The 21,910-nt window shown below is 41.4% G+C and overlaps 1 protein-coding gene across 1 annotated transcript in view; it reads left to right on the top strand.

Moving 5' to 3' along the window:
* Positions 1–20,733, top strand: part of RELN (reelin) — a 362,044-nt gene extending 341,311 nt beyond the window's left edge. Inside the window, exons 55-64 of the mRNA XM_056847774.1 lie at positions 3,135–3,238; positions 4,177–4,419; positions 5,568–5,743; positions 6,162–6,235; positions 7,096–7,257; positions 7,704–7,861; positions 9,336–9,555; positions 10,605–10,802; positions 12,326–12,424; positions 19,594–20,733. Of these exons, the coding sequence (XP_056703752.1) occupies positions 3,135–3,238; positions 4,177–4,419; positions 5,568–5,743; positions 6,162–6,235; positions 7,096–7,257; positions 7,704–7,861; positions 9,336–9,555; positions 10,605–10,802; positions 12,326–12,424; positions 19,594–19,690 (1,531 nt within the window). The 3' untranslated portion in view covers positions 19,691–20,733. The remainder of the gene's footprint in view (positions 1–3,134; positions 3,239–4,176; positions 4,420–5,567; positions 5,744–6,161; positions 6,236–7,095; positions 7,258–7,703; positions 7,862–9,335; positions 9,556–10,604; positions 10,803–12,325; positions 12,425–19,593) is intronic.
* The last annotated feature ends 1,177 nt before the right edge of the window (positions 20,734–21,910 follow it).

Here is a 21,910-nt window from a genome sequence, read left to right as displayed (position 1 = left end):
CAATGGCAAGAAAGAAACCTGTTTCTTTACTTTCTGTAATGAGGTAAACAAGATTCTTTGTGGGCATTACCTCTGAAGGCGTAAGCTCTGACCCACAAAAGCTCATACTGCCATACATATTACTAGCCTTTAAGGTGCCACTGGACCTCCATTTTGTTTTGCTACAATAGACCAACATGGCTACCCCACTGAAATCCTGATTCGTGTGTCAGTATATTGTGGGGAGCAAGGGAAGACCTCAGATCAGTGGCAACAGTGAGCATTTAACCTTCTGAGGAGATGGGGAAATTGGGGTGACAGCTGGAGCATATGGTGATCCTGTCTTCTTGGAAGGAGGAGAATTTCAGTGAGAGCAGGGATTTTTGCGCAGCCCTTTCCCTTACAAAAAGAGGGATAGCTATCACTTTAAGAAATTAAACATGTACGCGTCTACAGATTTTTCTACCTAATACTAGGGCATGTAGTTTTGAAGTACAGTGGCACCTTAAAGATGAACAATATTTATTCCAGCATGAGCTTTCATGAGTCACAGCTCCTTTCTTCAGATGCTCTGACTCACAAAGTCTTATGCTGAAATACATTTTCTTAGCTTTCAAAGGTGCCACTGGACTTTTGTTTTATTTTATTACCGTAAACTAATACAACTAGCTAGGGGGGCCAGCTCAGCTCTGGCAACTGATATGAGACTGTGGGGTGCAGAGACATGTAAATTGCCAGAGACATATAAATTGCCATTGCTCCAGCACACACACAGAAGTGATGTTATTGTGTTGGGCAATGTTCTAAGATTCCTTTAAAATACCATTTCACCATGGAAACTATAGAGTTCCCGTGAAGTCCTAGAGTGCCGCCCCAATGGGACGATATTACTTGTGGGTTTGCTTTGGAACTGATGTTTCACCATTAGAACAACAGCAATTCCCCTGCCATCCTAACAAGTAGTGGCCGATGCCTAGGGTTCCAAGCTGGAAGTCTGGTAGGAGACCTGGCAGCCCTGTGGCTAGCCCTCTATAGCTTTGAGCCAGAGCAGTAAGGAATGGTCCCCAACAAAACTCCACACATGGCCAATGGAACTGAAAAATAATGTTTACATGTACAGTCTTTCTCCCCATTCTGCTGCAACAGACCAACAGAGCTACCCCACTGAAAAGCATTTGTCTATTGCGAAACGTTTTTTCACACGGCACATGACCATCTTGAATAAATTAGGCGTAATCTCCAAAAATATCTGAGTGTTAACTACAGATCCAAATCAAATCTTACTCCTGGGGAGGTGGTGAAAGTGATTTTGGCCCTTGACCTAAGAGGAGCCTAAAGCACTCACTAAAGTTTCTTTTCAACTTGTTTGTCTGGCGAGGTCACACATATCAACAGAGATTAGATCAGTTTTCTTTGGAAAATAACAAAGAGATGGAAAAAGTAGCTTGGTCCTGTTACTGGAGCTAGACTTCTGTCGGAGGCTTGGGAAAAGTCTGGAATTATGATGCTAAAGAAAACAGATAGCTGCTTTCTTCAGTACTTTTAGCCATCATAGCTTTGCCTTCTCCAGGATTCTCATGTTCAGATGTTCTTATAGGGGCTGACTAGCCTATTCAGCATGCATGGCTCCTTACATGGACTCTTTCTGTAATGCCCTAAGCATTATTAATTTGTACATGTATACCTTACCTTCCTCCCCAATGGGGACTCCAAGTGGCTTACCCTGTTCTCCTCTCCTCCATTTTATCCAATTATAGGGGCTTCCTTCCAGACTACTTCCTGTCAGGGGCTCTTCTTCAATTCCATGTTTAATTTGGTAAATGTAGTTGTTTATGCAAGGATAGATTGACACTTGACACTAATCAGCCTTTGAAGCATAGATAATGCTGATTTCCACAGGTCCAAAGAGACAGTGCCTGACCGACACAAACACACCAGACATTCTGTTGTCTTAAGGTCCAAAAGAGTCAAGTTCTGGACCATGTAAACTTAAAATGTAGTCTACATCACTCTACTAGTTCTTTGTCCTTTGTTCGTTGATGTAGCCATTATTATTTTTTATCCTGCCCTTGGTCCAAGGAGCTCAGAACAGTGTACGTGGTTCCCCTGTCATCCATTATATCTTCAAAACAATACTGAAGTAGATGGGCTGAGAGAAAGGGACCGGTCCAAGGTCGCCCAGTGAACTTGGTTGGGGAAGTAGAGATTTGAACCCATGTCTTCACTGTCCTAGTCCAGCACTCTAACCATATTTACCACCATGCTGGCTCTCTGTGTCTTTGACTACTGTCTCTGATCATAATTTTCCTGTAGGAGCAAATGTGGTAGATCTGAGGAGGAGGAAGGTCCCAGTCTCTGAGAATGGGCAGAGTACTTCTTTGTGCAGGCTGGGTATTTCTCCTTTCTTTAACACTTTTAAAAACATCAGCTGCCACCAGCTAATTCTTCTTAGGCAACCAGCACATTCTAATCCTTTGATAGAGAGACAGCATGGTGTAGTGGTTAAGAGCGGTGGACTCTTATCTGGAGAACTGGGTTTGATTCCCCACTCCTCCACATGAGTGGCGGACTTTAATCTGGTGAACCCAGTTGGTTTCCCCACTCCTCCACATGAAGCCTGCTGGGTGACCTTGGGCTAGTCACAGCTCTCTCCAAACTCACTCAGCTCCACCTATTTCACAAGGTGTCTGTTGTGGGGAGAGGAAGGGAAGGCAATTGTAAGCCAGTTTGAGATTCCTCAAAGGTAGAGAAAATCGGGGTATAAAAACCAACTATTCTTCTGTATTAGTGCTTCACTGTACAAAGTAACAACTGTGCTCAAAACAGCTCATGCCACTGTGCTATGACTGCAGCAAAGTCAAAGCAGTACTTTATGTATAGAGTACCAGTGCACACGTTTAGGACTGAGATGTTAGCTGTTGAAGACTGGATACAGCTTAGTTTTGGAGAGAGAGAGAGAGAGAGAGAGAGAGAGAGAGATACACACATATATATATATATATATATACACACATACATATATATGTGTGTGTGTGTGTGTGTATTATATATATATATTCATCCCAGTTAAATATTTTATTGTGGGAGGAAATTAGGTACTATTTGGTTGGGAACAGTGGACATTTACAATTACCCATTAATATGTTCTCATCCAGATTTTTGCAGTACTGGGGAAGAATCGGGAGTGAAAACATGACAACTTGCCACAGGCCCACATGTCGGAAAGAAGGAGTTCTGCTCGATTATTCAACAGATGGAGGCAAGTGGCTATTTAAATGATGTCTAACTAGCCTCTCAACTTACCTTCAACAAGAAAATGAGCAAGGAAGATCAATATTGTAATTAGGCATAGTCAAAGGAAATGGGCGTGCCACAGCATCTGGTTGTTTTGATGTGCAACCTGTACTCTGGACAAGAGGCTACTGTTAGGGCAGAATATGGAGAAAGAGAGTGGCTTCCAATTGGCAAAGGGGTTAGACAAGGAAGCATTTTATCTCCCTATCTCTTCAATCTGTATGAAGAACTTATCATAAGGGAAACTGGATTAGATTTAGATGGTGGAGTTAAAATTGGGGGAGGGAGGTATTAACACTTTGAGATATGCCGATGATACCACATTATTGGCAGAAAATAGCAAAGACTTGAAACAACTTACTGATGAGAGTTAAAGGAGGAAGTGCCGACAAAGAAGGACTGCAGCTGAACATTGAGAAGACAAAATTAAAGACTACTGGGGAGTTACTCAACTTGAAGGTGGACGATGAGGAAATTGAAATTGTTCAAGATTTTCAATTCCTTGGCCCCATCATCAACCAAAAAGGAGACTGCAACCAAGAAAGTAGAAGGAGATTGAGTCTGGGAAGGGCAGCCCATGAAGGAGTAAGAAAAGATTCTTAAGTGTAAGGATGTGTCACTGGCAACCAAGATGAAGTTAACTCATGCCACAGTATTCCCTATTACTATGTACAGGAGCCCATTCCTGAGCCTTGCGGTGGCTGGGGACAGCATAGCCGAGGCACCGCTGTGACGCCTTTAAAGAGGTTACCTGGCTGCCGCAAGGCTTCAAAAAGCCTTTTTTAAAGGGTAAAAAAGAAAATGGGAAACAAGTTATATGAATTAAGATCCTAAACCCAACCTTAAAAGAGACATTCAGACTTTGACTTACTTCCTGCTTTAACTTGAATCCTTGTGCTGTAGGAATATCTTGGACATTGCTCCATGAAATGGATTATCAGAAGTACATCTCCATCCGACATGACTATATACTGCTCCCAGAAGACGCTCTGACCAATACAACCCGCCTGCGCTGGTGGCAGCCATTTGTGATTAACAATGGAATTGTGGTTTCGGGCTTTGATCGTGCTCAGTGGGCTCTAGATAATGTATTGATTGGAGGTGCAGAGATCAACCCCAGTCAACTGGTAGACACATTTGATGATGGTAAGGAAGTGAGCTGTAAGGGGCCAATCATTGTTTAAGTTGATGTGATTGGTCTTTCAAGTCCACATTTGCGCTTTCATTTTAAACCATGTCTACAGAGAGATATTGTTATTAGGAATTAAGAAACAATATATTTTTGTTTACTTAAGGAAGACTGTTAAGATGATTACATTCTTATTATAAAATCCAAGAAGAATTCTAAGCAACTTACATAGGTTTCAGTATTTCTACCATATATTGAAATTGAGTTGTTTTGACATCATTTGTACTTTTATGACAGTGCCATAGCTGACACCAAAGATCAACAAGGTGGAATATACGCTAGGTGTAGTGATAGTGGTATAGTTAGGTAATTTTAGTCTCTGGACTTAATGGTCTTATCCTTCTCCCCCTGATGGTTTTGTTTGTTACTGCATTTTCTGAAAATGAGAAGCACAGAATTAACAACTGTGTGTAATCTTCATCCATAGTTACATGGTGTAACCTGATTCTGTGCATGTTTCCTGAGAAATAACAGCACAATCCTGAGTGGGGGGGGGGTAGGTGGGTCAGGCCTGGGGATGGCGCATAGAGTTTCACGGGGCAATTCCTTCTGCATCCAGAAATTCAGCATGCTAAGCTTTAGAGGGGTGCTTCTTTCCCGTGCACTTCAGAAGAGGCAAACTCTCTGAACTTAAGCTGGAGCCACCAATAGTTAGCCCTGCACTGACAGCCCATGTTGTGTTTTGACAAAACTCCAAAAGTAAGGGTGGTCACAGCAGGCTCTGGGTCTTCTCCATATATTCTCACCAACCATCTGTTGGCCTCTCTGAAAGGCTCCCCTGTGCAGCTGGACCACACTACATGAAATGCAGGCTGTTGCATGAATATGCTCCCAGTAGTTCTTATTTCTTAAAAGTCCCCCCAAAACCTGTTTAAATGTTGGAGCTCCCAATGTCTCATGCAAGGGGGCAACTGGAAATTGTCCCTGAATGAGATGGGGCCCCAGATATTGGGCACACTGTGGTCTAGGATGCATTCTGCCAACACTAAACCATCCTTGTCTGTTTAACATTTTAATGTTTTTATTATTATATGATCAACTTTTCCAAAGTACTTTAGACTTCAGTATGGACATTTCATTAATTGTGTCTAATTGGTATTAATAGAAGGCGTTTCCCATGAAGAAAACTGGAGTTTCTATCCAAATGCCGTCAGAACTGCAGGATTCTGTGGCAACCCTTCATTTCATCTCTACTGGCCAAATAAGAAGAAGGACCAGATGCACAATATCCTGTCCTCCAGGGAGCTCATTATCCAACCAGGATATATGATGCAGTTTAAAGTAAGAAGCTTCTGCTCTTCCCAAGTGAAGCATTTGACACAGCAGACAGCAGATTTGTCTAGAAATTCTGTCAGGAGGATGCCCAGTTCAAAGCTTGTTGATTGGAATTGATGGGAATCGCATCAGTGCATCAGACCGGAGCACCAAACTAGCATGAATAAATCATGTCTTATTTCTATTCCAAGTTTAAGCTAGAGGAAAGGGCAGTCTTCTTGTGGCAACCATGTCACCATGTCTAAAGCAGAATGTCTTTATAGCAACACTACCATAACTGGGCTGTGATAAACTAAAGCTCGGGAAAATTTAGGATTTCTGGGTTGGCCCACCAGAAGGAGTACTGAGAAAATATTATTCAAGTCAGGGGAGAAGGAAAGAAGGTCAACACTAGAGGTAAAATTATAATATGTTTTTGTTTCAGATTGTGGTTGGCTGTGAAGCAATGTCTTGTGGAGACCTCCATTCGGTAATGCTGGAATACACCAAGGATGCCCGGTAAATTGCACAATAGGTGGCCACTGTGGAGATAATTCATGGGCATGAAGATATTTCTATTTAAAAACAAACAAACTTATATTAGTGTATTTTTTATGTTTAAAGAGAAGTCAAATGTATAAATGCATTATGTCCTTCACACAAGAACACCCCCATAGTGAAATGATAGCTCAACAAAATTAGCCTGGATTAAGTCTAAGCCACTAGTCGGTTAAGATTGAGTTTAGGCTGATTCACACATGCCAGTACATACCTTGAGGACTTATTGTCTGCCTTTACTCCTAGCAAGTGATGAGAAGCAAAGAAAGGCTCAGTCTGCTGTGTTTTCTTTGTGGTGGCCACACATGCAGATTAAACCCGGAGACTACAATAACCACATAATGAACTGCATGTGGACATCACTCTAAGAATGAAATCATCAGGCATAACCTCCTGTTCCCACAGCCCCCTGGCCTTCCCAGATTTGCTCCTATGAAATGCTCCCATGGACTGAGGTGGGAAAGAGAAAATCCACCCTTCACCTTTTGTTGAGATGAGCTCAAACAGTTGAGACGCTTGGGGTCCCATGAACAGGGCTTCCAGATTTCCCCCCTTTCTAAAACCAGGCATGTGGGAGCCCAGTTCATCTGGGGACTGTGAAGGGAGTTTAAACCTTCCCCTCATGCTGTATTCCTGATCTAAAGTGGCCCCAGGAAGCTGCTGTTTGCCCTGTCAGGGATACATACAAGTACCCATATAAATCTTTAATAAGAATATATTTTGAAACTATGAACATTTCCATAATTTGGAGTAGGTTCTTGACTTTTTCCATTATTCTTTTCAGCTGTTCTTACAACACCATTTCCCTTTGCTTCCCGCAGGTCAGATTCCTGGCAGCTTGTCCAGACACAGTGTCTCCCATCTTCTTCTAATAGTGTTGGCTGCTCCCCATTTCAGTTCCATGAAGCCACTATCTATAACTCTGTCAATAGCTCCACTTGGAAAAGAATAACTATCCAGTTGCCTGACCATGTCTCTTCCAGGTAGGTTAACAAAAGGTCATCTCACTGTGTTGTTATACAAGGTCATCTGTTTTGATGGCACCAGTTAGTGGAGTAGAAGAAGAGGCAATTTAAAGCAGCACTTTCTCTCTGCTAGTTATTCCAGAGACAGTTCCTGTTAGTGAAAATAAATTGGGCCTGCCACAGAATATCTACTAGAATGAGAGCTTGTATGATGCTTGGTTATGTCTGATGTGCTGGGAGAAGAGAGGATAGGGTATTAATGTCCTGCAGACTCCACAGCCCCTTAAAACAGAGGTTGAAAATATTGTAACCTTAATGCCCAGAACATTACTCATCACAGCTGCAAGCACGCATAAACCTTCCTGTTGCTACTCTTTGTCTAAAGCAGTTATAACGTTTGCCGGTATGATGTGTACAATGTTATGATTCTGAATACTGACATGAGGGGCCTCTTTTATTTGTAGTGCAACTCAGTTCCGGTGGATTCAAAAAGGAGAAGAACCAGAAAAACAAAGCTGGGCTATAGATCATGTATATATTGGCGAAGCTTGCCCAAAACTCTGCAGTGGCCATGGATACTGTACGACTGGAGCCATTTGCATTTGTGATGAAGGATACCAAGGTCTCCTTCCATTTGTTATTTAAATCTAATTCGCGTGAAATAATTTTAGACTAAACGAAAAAGGGTGTCTGCAATTTACCACACCCTTCCTTACAAGTGTGACTGTAACAATGTGCCAAGACTCCTAGATAAAGTCAGCATTAAGATGCTCAGCTGTGCCAGAAAAATTATGACCATTGAGCACCCCATTCACCTTTCAGTAATTGTGCCCAAAACAGGTGTTGAAAATAGGGCTTTTCTATCACCCCAATAGGAAAACATTGAACTAGTAAGAGAGGCACAGATTTGTATTTGTTTTGTAATTTATATTGTCAATTTTAAATGGGTAACCTTCTTGTGGACCTGAAAAGGCAAAAAGCAAGATATAAATGGTCTGAAATAAAAAATAAATAAAAAATGAAATAAAACCCCATAACAACCAATAGCTGTAACAAAAATAATAGCAATGAATAAAGTTCTAAAATGGAAAAAAACAAACATAACTTCTACAATAGTAGGAAACAATAGTAAATGATACCATAAACTGACATTCATTAGCAGCACCGGTTACAAGTAGCGTCAAAAACTGCAAAGACAGAAACATGATGCAGTGGGTTCAGTGACTTCCACTCCAACCTGGATGGTCCTAGAGAGCCCACTCTCAGCAGCTCTTGGATGCTAAGCAGAGTGGCCAATGTTAGTACTTGGATGGGAGACCTCCAAGGACTATCAGGATTGTGATGAGGAGGCAGGCAATGGCAAACCACCTCTGAACGTCCCTTGCCTTCAAAACCCTTCAGGGTCGCCATAAATCAGCTGTGACTTGACAGCACTTTCCACCACCACCACAATGATTCTAACGACACTAAAACTAGCACCCCCCCAAAAAAACACATACAAGCAACTAAGATCAATAAAATGCTTACGAGAAAAGTTATGTCTTAAGTTGGTGCTGAAATCTTTAAAAACTCATACCAGATTATGATTGAGTGGAAAAAAGGGTCCACAACTGGGGCGTCATCATCAGGAAGACCCCGTCTTTTGCCACAGCTCGCTTCAGGGCCAGCCAGTCATTATACCCACATAGCCTCCCAATGAGGCCAACAGCACCCAGCCCAGGTGGGTGAAGGCTGAAGCCCTTTCTCCCTGCAGGCTGTGACCCTAATCCAAATTGGAGCTCATGTTCTGATTAGGGAACTCCGACCTGACGTGTGCCAGGCTGATCCCAAGTCAGGTTGGGAAATTGAGACACAACAAGTCAAAAATGGCAATGTGCTTTTTGCCCAAATAGCGGCTTCAAAAGTGCTCTGAAGCGGCAGGACAAAAAGTTCTTCTTGGAAAACTTCTAATGTTATGTAGAGCATCCACAGCCTTCACATTGCTTCCATCTGAGTTCAACATACAATTTAAGCCTCACTTTTTCTTAAGTCATGAACTTGAATTCTTAATTACCGTGGTTCAACGGTTGAATTGTTTTTTATGAATTGTTTTTTAGGTGACGACTGCTCTGTTTTCAGCCATGAACTTCCAAGTTATATTAAAGATAATTTTGAATCAGCGAGAGTCACCGAAATAAATTGGGAAACCATCCAAGGTGGAGTTATAGGGAATGGGTGTGGACAGTTGGCACCCTATGCACATGGGGACTCTCTGTATTTCAATGGATGTCAGATAAGGCAAGCAATAAGTAAGCCCTTGGATCTGACCCGAGCAAGGTAATTTTGTACCATCATGAATCTGAAATGCTGCCTTTAAAGAGCATGTGAGAAAATGTGTGCCCTACTGATAGCAATTGCATATAAGGAATTAGTGGTGGGGATGAACAGGGATTACAGTGGGCAGTAAAACCTCAGGGATTATTTAAAAAGGTAAAGGTCCCCTGTGCAAGCACCGGGTCATTCCTGACCCATGGGGTGACATCACATCCCGATGTTTACTAGGCAGACTTTGTTCACGGGGTGGTTTGCCAGTGCCTTCAGGGATTATTAGTAACATGCTATCATATCATTATTGAGCAGGGAATGAGTTCCAGACGAACTGTGCTCTTGGCAGGCTGGAGCTAGAGCAACTCTTCACTGTATAATAGTTTTCAGGGGTTAATTTATAATATGAGAAAGAATTTTGTTTTGATATGATCTAAAACAGAATTTAGGGCATTTTTGGAGTCCTGCTTGCATGAACTAGTATTGCACTATAGCCAGGTTTATAGAATCTGTAGTGCCGCTAGTGGATGCTATCTCACTCCCTCTGTGCTGCCCATGATGCAGTCAGTGTGTGAGTGGACCAGATACACGTGAGCACATTCAAGCCTGTATAACCACTGTCTGTTACAACTGTACCTGCATTGGATATTCCTGCATGTGCACATTTCACTCACAGGCATGCTTTGTAGTTGGTAGCAGCAAGCTGCAAAATGACTTTGGTCCAACCTAGTGGCTCTCTCTGGTCTTCTGCACAGTCACCCTCAAGGAGCTGGTGTAATTCTTTCAGTATAAGCTGCAAAGTTTCTGATTTAGCACAGGGTTGTTTGGGGAAATGCCTTTATTAGCCCATTTCTGTGCTTAGGGCACAGGTGAAAAAATAACCATGTTACTGAGAATGCTGTTAACTTTCACAAATATTAGGAGGTGGTCATCTAATTCACCAATGGCAAAGAATTTTAAATTTGTATTTTATTAATCATGGTTACTGTTTGGGGAATGATTTTGTTTCTGCCTTGTGATTTCCTTTTACACCACCATCCTTTATCGTTTCCCCCCACCAGCAAAATAATGTTTGTTTTGCAAATTGGAAGCCTTTCGCAAACAGACAGCTGCAACACTAATCTGAGTGATCCAAACACGGTGGACAAGGCAGTGTTGCTCCAGTATAGCGTAAATAATGGAATTGCGTGGCAGGTCATTGCCCAGCATCAACCAAAGGACTTTATACAAGCCCAAAGAGTGTCTTACAATGTACCCCTGTAAGTACTTAACCATATCACAACTTTTCTTAAGGCAGAAAACTTACCTTAGAAAAAACAGCCATTGATTAGAATTGGAGGGTAGGAGAATTTCTAAAACTAAACTGATCTTTGGGGATGCAACTGTAAATTATTACTGACATGCTGATATTTTAATTATTAAATAACACAATCCTTTCTCTAAATTTGATATGGGGGGAAAGAAACATCATCACAACTGTATATTTATTTTCTGAATCAATACTGCTGAAGCAAAAATTACGTGGCTGAGAATTAACCCATAACTTTTTCACAGATGACATTTTTAAAGCTTATGGAAAAGTATCCAAGACTTTGTTTTTGTTTGTTTGAGTGAGTGATTGCTATTAAGGCAAACAAAACTTAGATGGAACTGAATGTTTGACAGCAAATCCAGAATTCCCTCTGATCTGTAAGGCAAGGTGCTTCACCCTTTCCCCTCCTGCCTCTTTTCTCTTGATGCTCCTCCTCACAGCTGTTTAACCATAACCTGTCTTCAAACTGAAGTTTCCCAATCAACAAGAGAAAAGTTTCTGGGGGGAAGGTCTACAGTGGCCATCTGCCCCTTCTCTCATGCAAATATCCTCCACCCTCACATGCATATCAAAGAACAACCCAGGATTGAGAACCCCAGGTTTGCCATTTGATTCCTCAAACCAGCACCTGATCAGAACCAAAACCTCTGTTCAAAACATGTGAGTTGAAGTGCCACGACTAGTGTGCATATCTAAACTAGGTTCTGCGCATGGTTTCACCATCACAGCAAACTCCTAAGTAACAAACTAGCAGATATGTTGTTGCTCTTATGGACTGCTTCTGTAAATCACTGTGCCGAGGGCCAGACTAGACCATACATCTGCCACAGAATGACGGACAGGTGTGATATTGGGGAACTAACATACCAAACTTTCCAGGGCCTGATTTGGCTCAGCAAATCAGTGTGGGGAGAGGAGGAGTTTCAGCCTTCCCAACATGCTATTTTCCTGAGTCAAAATGGCATAGGGGGGGGGGCTGTTTGTGCTGCTGTGGGGCTCCTTGTGCTCTGAGGAGGTCCCACAGGAAATAGCTTCAGTATCCTACAACTTGGTGTGACACTCAGTTGTTGGGAGTTGTAGTGCACGACTGCACTGGTATTCCTAAGTGGAAAGGCTTCATAATGGCACCTGGAGCTCAACTTCAGCAATCCTTAAAAGGCCCTGTCACTGAAAAGCCCTTTTATACAGTAAGGCTGCTTGAAGCGGCCTTGCAATTCATGACACTGGCAAGCCATGCATTTGACTATTCTTTCATATTTGTTTGTTTGTTGATTGCCAAATACATTTTAAACTTGGTGCCCTGAGTCTTCTGGAATAGCATGTGATATCCAGGTAAAGAGATGGACTGCAAGAGCTAGAAACGTAACTAAATCCTCACTGCACTTCCCTCATTCGTGAATAATCTGTAATGCGCACGCTTGCTTAGAGCTTCTTAGCTGTCTAAACCGCCTTCTTTGTCTCTTGTCCCAGGGAGGCACGAATGAAAGGAGTGTTGCTTCGCTGGTGGCAACCCCGCCACAATGGCACAGGCCATGACCAGTGGGCATTGGACCATGTAGAAGTTGTTCAGTGAGTATAAAGAATCATCTCCTGTGGCCACTGCTCCGTTTTGAAAGTACTGATATTGCTGCAGCATGGTACAAAGGATAAATTTATACACACCTGTCTGTAAAATCTCCCCCCCCCTTCCCTTTTAAACATCCTTCCCTGGCCTTGGTGTTCAGCTGCAGGGCAAAGGAATGCATTGCTGTAAAATGCAAGAGGGAAAGCATGGGGCTGAAAGAACTGCGGAATGCTCGTATATTTTACCCTGAGTGCCCTTGTCCTTCGTCTGTATATCCTTGCTCTGTTGTCTTTCCCCTTGGCTAAAGTGGGTCTCACTTCCCAAATAACCAGTTCATTCTGTATTTATCACAGAAAGATGGTCTGCTTTTTCTCTAAATTTGGTTCCTGTAGAACTGAAATTCTAGTATCATGACGGGCTGGGACTCAACGCTACAGTGGTTGCCTGAGAGAGGTGTGCCTTCCCAATAGATAGGTTCCGATGTTCTTCTACTGAAATCCTTTCAAGAGTCAGCTTGATAGAAATTGGAGCTTGAATAACACCCACTTTTATTAATTTTAACCTATTGGTTTTTGGATTAACAATTAAATTAGGGCTGGTAGGACTAACTGGTACAATATTTGACTTGGTAATGGTCAGTTTTTAACAAAAGCATTCCCTGGGGAAGATATGATTGCATTGTGGGTTCAGCTACTGACCTCAATCCAGCTAAAGTTAGTTGTGACTATCAGTGCAATGCTAAGCATGTTTACTCAGAAGAAAGTCCCATTTTATTTTGTAGGGCTTACTCCCAGGTAAGTGTTTTTAGGATTGCAGCCTAAATCCCATTAAAACTAATGCATCAAATAAGTAAGAACTAACTTAAATCTCACTTAAATCAACGGGACTTAGTTGTGACTAACTTCAGCTGGATCAGGGACATTATGTTGAAGACAATGGTCCAAAGTGTAAAAAATAAATAATAATGAATTAGCTGGGGGGATCTATCATCATTACTAAATGTCTCAAAACATTAACTTTATCTTCATATGCTAACATTTTATTTAAGCCACTGTTGATTTGTTTATAATAGATTGACTATAAAATTGTACAGTAGCTTATTGAGAGCCCTAATTTAATGACAATAACCACTCTGATTAATTCATCTCTAGTCAGTCCTGCTCTGTTTTGCAGTGAAAGGCACCTGCTTGCATGGCGTCCACATCCACCCCAAATTCCAACCTTCACCCAACGCTAAATCCTTGTTTGTGCTCACATGCCTTATAATTTTTGACACACCTTGCTGGTCTATGCCTCCGTAACCTTGAGATCTAAGTTCGAAGCAGAAGGAGAAACCTAATCTCGATTTTCCTCATGCATCAGCTATAGTTTGATGCATGGCAGTGCTTAAATATATAAAGGAAAGACTAGAAGTGAAAGAAGTTTCTGTTTCACATGAGGTAGGCCATAGGCTGTTTGGCAAGTCCCATCCCTCCCCTTCAAGATTTTAATCTTTAAAGAGGAATGGAAAGAATAACGGGAGGAGTGGGAAAACAAAGTCTTTATATCACAGCACAGGAAGATATTTCTCACTATTTATTTAGATTTACCAACTCTAGGTTGGGAAATTCCTAGAGATTTGGAAACAGAGCCTGGAGAGGGGAGGGTTTCAGAGAGGAGTTATCTCAGTGGGGTACAATGCCATAGAGTCCACCCTCCAAAGCAGCCATTTCATCCAGGGGAACTGATCTCTGTAGTCTCTGTAGTCTGGAGTTGTAATTCTAGGAGATCTCCAGGCCCCATATGGAGGTTGGTAACCCTAGCTGTACAGGCTCTCAAATTAGTTTAAAACCATTTTTTAAAAATCTACCTTATAAAAATATTCAAATCAATCATTTCCTTAATCAAAATAAAATGCCTTAAACCTTAAAGAAGGCAATCCATGAAGAGACAGCCAGATTTTAGAACAGCCAACGATAGAAATGAACAGCTATTCCATCATTAACAGGCTCAAGAAGGAGATGAACATGCTGTAGTAAATCATATACATCCTCTTGGTTGCCAATCAATACAGCGATCAGATGCAAAAGATAGGGCTTTCTGTACTGCTAATAAGTATGCAGCAGAAAAAATGCCAGTAGGTGCAGTTTTTCCCACCTCTGTATGATGGGCTAGAATGTCAAAATTCCCTTGTCTACACAACTGTCCCTGTCTGCCTTTGAATCTGTTCACTCTGCTGCTTGGCACACAGTCTCCCAGCAGGTTGCATACATGGAGGGGTACATGAGCAAGCCTGGAGTTCATGTGCACCCACTCTGAACCATGAATCAGAACGAGATGTTTACAGGCATAAATGTATACAGCCCAGTTGCATGATCTATCTGCCACAAAAAGGGAGTTCACACTAAAGATTGTATGCACAAATGGGGGGGGCACGAATATACCTGAGGCAGCTGCTAATTCTGCTTGCCCAGTGGAACTTGGGACTTTGTGATCCTCAAATGTTTACTTTACATACACACACACACACCAGCATGATAAAAATCTTTTGTGTCCAAGTTGCATTTCAAAAGCAATTTGTGGTAAGGCATGAGGGCTCTGCCGGTCAAAGGGGAAAAGGCAGACATCTGTGGCTAGTTGTGAATTTCCTGCATTGTCCAGGTGGTTGGACTTGATGACCCTGGTGGTCCCTTCCAACTCTATGATTCTATGATCTTGCTTGACGTGCCGAAGCCCTTTGGTGTAGCTCATTGCATCCCAGCTAGGGTGACTGGATATCCTGCTGTAGTGGGACACTCTTCCTACCCCCATTTTCTTGCTGCCGCCCAGTGCAGCATCAAGACAAATTGAGCCAAAAATGAGACTGGTTACTTAACCACAAGTGACGTCACGTCTCTGGGACACTCTAGCAATTGCCAAAAACTCTATGATAAAATCATAGAGGTTTGAAAGGTTGCTAGAGCGTACCCAGGAGTGTGTGCCGTCTCTTCTGTTTAAATGACTGGAAGCGATGCTATATGATGCTCACCCGCCCCCCTGAAACTCCCAGGGGTTGTTAGCCCTCAGCTGACAAAGCTAAAATGTGGCAGAGGCATATCACCAGCAGAAGCAATGGTCAGCTTCAGAGCATCTTTCCCTTTGCCCTTGAGAATAACCTAGCTCCTTTCTGGAGATGCTAAAAATTAAACTTAAAAAAACCGATTTCTGTCACATAGTCAAACTCTTTTGACCATAGAAAACAATATATAGAAGTAACTTTCTGGGCTAAAAATTCAGAACCTAACTGCACTTCTAATACCAGGAAAAAGCCCTGTAGATTCCTAGTACCATAATTTAACACTCACCCTAACATGTGCAAAGAAAGGCCACAATCTGGCCGCATCAATAATGTTCTTCAGTTCAGGCCATACTGCACCCTGGCACAGAAGAGAATAAATATAACTGAATGTGGAATACAATTAAATAATATTGATAGTTAATAATTTAATTAAAAGCGTGCGAGCCTGCCAGAAAGTTTCCCCCTTCTCTTTCGTCTCATTTTTGATGGAATTTTGGGGATGGCATATCCCTCCCTGGATCAATCTATAGCTCCTTAGAATAAAGACATTAGTTCTTGATAGGAATGTTTTATCTCTTGTATTTCTCAGGATAGTTTAGATAAATTTTGCATTCCCTTCGCATGTCAGTTCTTCCCTAGCCAAACTGATTAGTGGAGCTGCACATTTTGGTTGGCATGCACACCTTGAGTAATCGTTTCTTTGTGAAAAGAGCAAACCTTTACACATTTACTAAGAAATCATGAGCTGTGGCCAAATGTTGATATTAGCTGAAGGGGCTTTTCTCCTTCCTGGCATATTTGTGATTCCCACCATAAGTTGGGAAGAACCTAAAAAATTCTTTCTACAATTTTACTTTTATTGTGAAACCAAATACCAGAACAATAACTTTAAATTTTGGTATTGTAACCATGTTGCTAATATTTCCATGACTATCAGCACCATGATGTTCATAATTAAGATATTTTGGCACAAATTATTTGTAAAGGTTTTGTTGCAAAGAATCTTCATGCTTTTTCTTACTTGCAGTATTTTGATATGAATTCTGCCTTCTACAAGTAGCAAAGTGCATTCATTTAGCTGTCTTCCTTTGCTTTGTCTCTTCCCTAGAAAGCCATTTTATGTGTGCAGTTGAGGGAAAGATTTATCTAGCACAGAAAAGAAATTGTTAAAATATTGCAGAATTAGTTTTCTCCATTGTTTATGCCCAACTGTCAGTGTGATGCAGGTTATATTTTTAGTATTATTTATAATGTTTATAAAATTATTTGAAATATGAAATGATCATTCAAACTTTTTAAAAAATCAGAAAGTAATTTGTTCAATTTTTATTTTCAAAAGAGATGAACAATCCTATATTGCCTCTAAACCTCATCAGGCTTTTATGACTAATCACAGTGCTGCATGCATTGAAATACATTTTCTAATTTGTGTTGTATTTCATTATTTGCTGTCATTGGTTTTACACTAGAGTAAGGTAAGTAATTTCACAACCTCAGTAAAAGAATTGCCATTATACTTCTTATCAGTTCTTTCACTTTGCTAATACTGATATTGTCATTCAAAACTGAAATGGATCAGGTTCAGTTGTATACTTAAAGCATGTTAAGTATAAAGTGTGGTGTCCCCTGAAGGGCCGAATCCTACCCTTCTGGGTTGTTCAGTGCCCCTGAAATTTGTTGTCAATCTGAATATTGCAAATGGCCAGTTCAAGGTGTTTTGTCACCCCAAGCAACGTTCACCATCACCTCCTGTGCCACAGGGACTTGTGTTGCACCTGGCCAGCAGTGGCACAGGCCCAGTGGAGAATGCTAGTCCCCTCCTATGCTGGAGATGGCTGGGGGCAAGCAGAGCCCCAGAGATGTATCAACACCCTTCTCATGGTGCTGCACCAGTCAGCCAATGGGATGGCTTGGCCCAAGAAACATCTGTCACATCTGTGCAGCGTTTGTAGAACCCACATATTTATATTGACAGCAGTTTGACTATGTCAAAAGACAAACACAGAAACTCATCCAGAGCAGTTCCTAATGTACAAATCAGAGCACAGAAGGAGCTTTTGAATTGGAATTGGTCTCTTGTCATCCATTTCCAGGTCGTAAAGGTAGATAGATAATAATCTATTAATAATAAATAATGTGATGCCCACTGCCCAACACACAGGGAGTCTAGTTTGTGATGGAATGTGTAAGTATCATGTTGAAGAGATGAAAGGGGAAAAGGAGCTCCCACACTTAAATGACTTTGACTGGCAAGGATTTACCTTTCTCTTGATGATTTTCATGACCTTCAATTTGGCGGGAAATCTTGCCTGCTAAACCAATAGGTGGGATTATATCTATTTTCCAATAAAAAATGAGTCCGAAAAGGCCTGTGGCATTAAATCTCTTTGGAATTCTGCAGCCTGTTACTGATCGTAAATTCCACTAAAATAGAAAGTCTTCACCTGGAACAAACAGTGCCTGAAAAAACATCCACTGTAAACTGAGAGTACTTCTATGGTGGCTAAACCACTGAAAACCACCATAGTTATTTGGATGTTATTTAGCAGCTCCCAACCCTATTAATAAAAATACTATTAGAATTGCACTATTTGGCACTATTCTAATTATAGAGCATTTCTATAAGGAAATTATATCGTTGGATACCAGATAGGCATTTTATGGGGGATTTTACTCCAAGCGGCAGAGCACTACCCCTTCCAAAGTTCCATGTTCAATGCACTCAGAATATTTTTGCTATAGAACAGTTTATAATTTTTTAAAAATATATCTATCACAGTGAACAACCTGAGGGTACATGAGATGCTGTTTCAGTGTTAAAGTGAAACAGGTCTGGTGACCACATAACCCTGATGACTCTTACAAAGGAAGAGCGAAGCATGTTTAATACGTGCACGCTCTGATGCACACACCGAACTCCTGCATGCATTGGGATGGCCAGCCATTTCACTTGGAGAAAGAATCTCCTTGTCCAGAGGTACGTTATAGGTATGGATCTGTTTTCTCCTTTGGAATGAATGAGAAACTCTTGGAGATTCCACACTGTCACTCAGCAGCCTGAACTTACTTCTGTATAGTTGTGACATTTTAAACCAGAAGGTTTTATTCCTAGGCCACAGTTCTTAAATCAATTGCAGCTCTTCCTTTTCCTTTTGAAATCCCAATGGATGGCTAGGGAGGGCTACAAAGCTGACAACAGCAGAACCTCCAATGCTATAATGTGAGAGTATTACATCAACGCTGTATGTTATCGTTGCTAAGCAGGGAACGGCCTTCCTTGAGCGGTTGTTTTAGGCTACTACAATTTTGCCGGATCGGTTGTGGATCTTTCAGGATGTATCAGCTGTAAGTTTTAGTGCATAGATCCATTTGCGTCAGTACCCAATGAGAATTATATCCTAACATAATGACTGCTTTGATATACAGAAGGGGAGGGCCTGTGGATTACCCTTGGGGTGTCCCTGTGCAGCACTGTGCCCCCTACACACACGCACACACCGCAGGAAATCAGGACAGTGAACAAGGCAGGGGCAGATTTCACTCTCATCTACCTGAGAACAGGGCTTTATTTTTCTCCCATCTTCATGAACAATCTCCATTTGTTTCTAGAGCTTAAAATAACAATGTTCATTCAGCAATGCAGTTCGGAGGAGTAGCGAAATCTGACAATCCCTCAGTGGTTCCCTCCAGTGTCAGAATAGGTTTTACCCATGCCTCATTGGTATCACAGGCTTTAACTGAACACACATGACCATTTTTAATGTAATGTAAAGCTCTTGTTCTGTTCCTAAACTGAACCCATTAAAGAATGAATGTTGTCTACCTTGCACACAGAGGGCAGAAGCCAGACGACATGTGCCTAAAGCATCATTGACATCATACAATGTAAAATAAACATGTACCTTGAGTTGATGCTGCTGGACCTTAGATAAGAGACCTTTCTCTGGATTGCTCCATGGCGTCAATCATATTACCAATGCCATAAGACTTTTACATGATTTTGTATGGATATCAATAAATATGTTAAGACAAGATGTGCACTTGTACAAGAATGCAGTTTTGTACCCTTTGCTCTTGCTGACATGTTATACAAAAGGACACTAAAGTTTTCTCTTCCATCCTCTTTCCACTGAACAGCACTCGCAAACAAAATTACATGATGAATTTTTCACGGCAACATGGGCTCAGGCATTTCTACAGCAGAAGACGAAGATCACTTAGGCGATACCCATGAAGAGCAAGACCTTTTCTTTTCTTTCCCTCCCCACCGTGTGACGTGTCGCTTTCCATCCTTCTTGAGCTAGCACTGCAGTCTGGTTTTATCAGGACTTTTTTCTTAATGAATATTTTGAAAGCTCCCCGCCCCCCAATTGAGACAGAGCGTTACACCACTTTTTTCGCACTGTGATCTAATGAGAAGTGACTTATTTTCTCATAGGTAAATGTTTTTAATGTTGATGTGTCTGTGAAAAAAATTGTGATCTGTTGTAATGCAAGTTACAGTGGCAGTATTGGAAGTAAGCGACTGGCTCGGTTTTTAACCAGAAAACGAATGAACGAACAAGCCTGCATTTAAGCACAAAGACTGTTTCATATTTTAAGTCCAAATACTACAATATCAAGTGCGACATTTAACGTTCTTTGTCACATAGGTATTTAAATGCACTGTACTTCGGCTCTGTATCATATTTTCTATGATTAAGTTATCATTATTTGTCCTTTCTTTGTATTCTCTTCTGTGAAATGACTTGTTGACACTGTATTGACTTGTAACATTTTTGCTGCTGATTGTTGGGCTTCTAACAAGTCTGATACTCTGCATAACGCAGACCTAAATGCCTAATCCATAAAAAGGTAATTGCAGAAGTGGTTGTACAAGACTTTGATGTCCTTCATTCTTACTCTTGGATACGTCTGTCAGGTATTGTTGTTTTGTGGGCAGGAAAAATGCTTAACATTTAAACTTTAAAAAAATCTAAGCAGTTGTGGATTTCCCCCTCTAAACAAAAGCCCGTTTTCCTTGTCCAAACGTAAAAACAATTTTCTGTGGATGATTTACTTACAGTAACTGCCATTTGGTCTCTGTAGTAATGGAGTGATTTGTAAACAGTGAGCGTTTCTTCGTGTTTCTTTGTGGTTTGTTTCTATTGCGGGTCATGTTTGTACTTTCTGATAATGTTGTACCTACACCAGCAACATAAAAATGGACCCTACAGCCCTAAACAGTATCATGAATAATTTAAAAACAAGGTTCACTCTACAGTGAACCAAGCTGAAATCCCCTGCTTCATTAAAGATAATGTCAACAAATAAATTTTGTGGCACATTTTTCTGGTAGCTTATTGGGGCAAGGGAGTGATTGCCAGCTATGCACACCATAAATACCAGGGAAGTTTATGAGTGCAGTTTTTATCCTCAGAAAACATTACAAATCATGAATCAGAATAAGGAACAATTCTCTCTGCTTCTGAGACAAACTGATTTTTGCACATATGCTCAGCATAAGAACAGCCTGGCATTGTTAAACGATTTGGTTAGCTTATAGACTAACATTTTTCCCAAAACGCCTTTGACCCATCACAATTTTAACTCATTATCTTAAAATACAGATGATTGCTGCTTCACATGACACTTCCTTCCATAGGGAAATAAATAATCTAAGGGGCAGCAGACTCACCCACCCAACAAAACATGGAGACAGTGAGATTTTACTTTCAACACAAAGGAGGAGGCCCATAAACCCAAGACACACACCCAATAGTGAGCACACGTGTTTGTTTTGTTACTAAGCCAACGAGCATATGTAATATTGTGCAAATGGTGTCTTAAATGGAGCTAAGCGCTACCATTCAGTGTTCAAAAGTATAGCTAGGTTTTCAAAGCTTTTGAACATCTTTACAATAATGGGAGGCAGACAGTGTGTTCTCAGAGCACCTTAAGTAACTTTGGTGGGTTATTCCAGTAAGTCAAGTGCATCTATATGCCTTGTTCCTTTAAGCTAATGGGCTTCCAAAGTCACAAGGGCCCTGGTGGTATTGCACTAGGGCTCAGGATATCAAACTCCAGGTGGGGCCTGGAGATCTCTCAGAATTATAGCTGGTCTCCAAACTATAGGGATCAATTCCTCTGGAAAAAACTACAGCTTCAGAGGACAAACTCTATGGTATACCATAGATCAGGGGTCTCCAACATGGTGCCTGAGGGCACCATGGGACCCGTGGACACCTTTCCTGGCCCCTGCCAAGTATTTTTAGAAAGTGGGTGGGGCCAGGTGGGGCTTTAGCCCAGCAAGGGTTCTGAATGGCCACTGGAGATTTAATTGGCTGTGCAGATTTTTTTAAACGTTACTTGGACGGCTTCTGCCACCACAGCACAAGGATCTTTTCCGTGTGATTGAAGGTGAGCTGCAGCAGCCATTTTAGTGGCTCGCTCCGCCTCGTGCAGCAGCCAATTT

The sequence above is a fragment of the Euleptes europaea genome, chromosome 3 (assembly GCF_029931775.1).
Source record: "Euleptes europaea isolate rEulEur1 chromosome 3, rEulEur1.hap1, whole genome shotgun sequence".
In the NCBI taxonomy this organism is placed as follows: Eukaryota; Metazoa; Chordata; class Lepidosauria; order Squamata; family Sphaerodactylidae; genus Euleptes; species Euleptes europaea.
The sequence above is the reverse complement of the archived record's forward strand: the minus strand, read 5'-3'. Positions and strand labels throughout refer to the sequence as shown.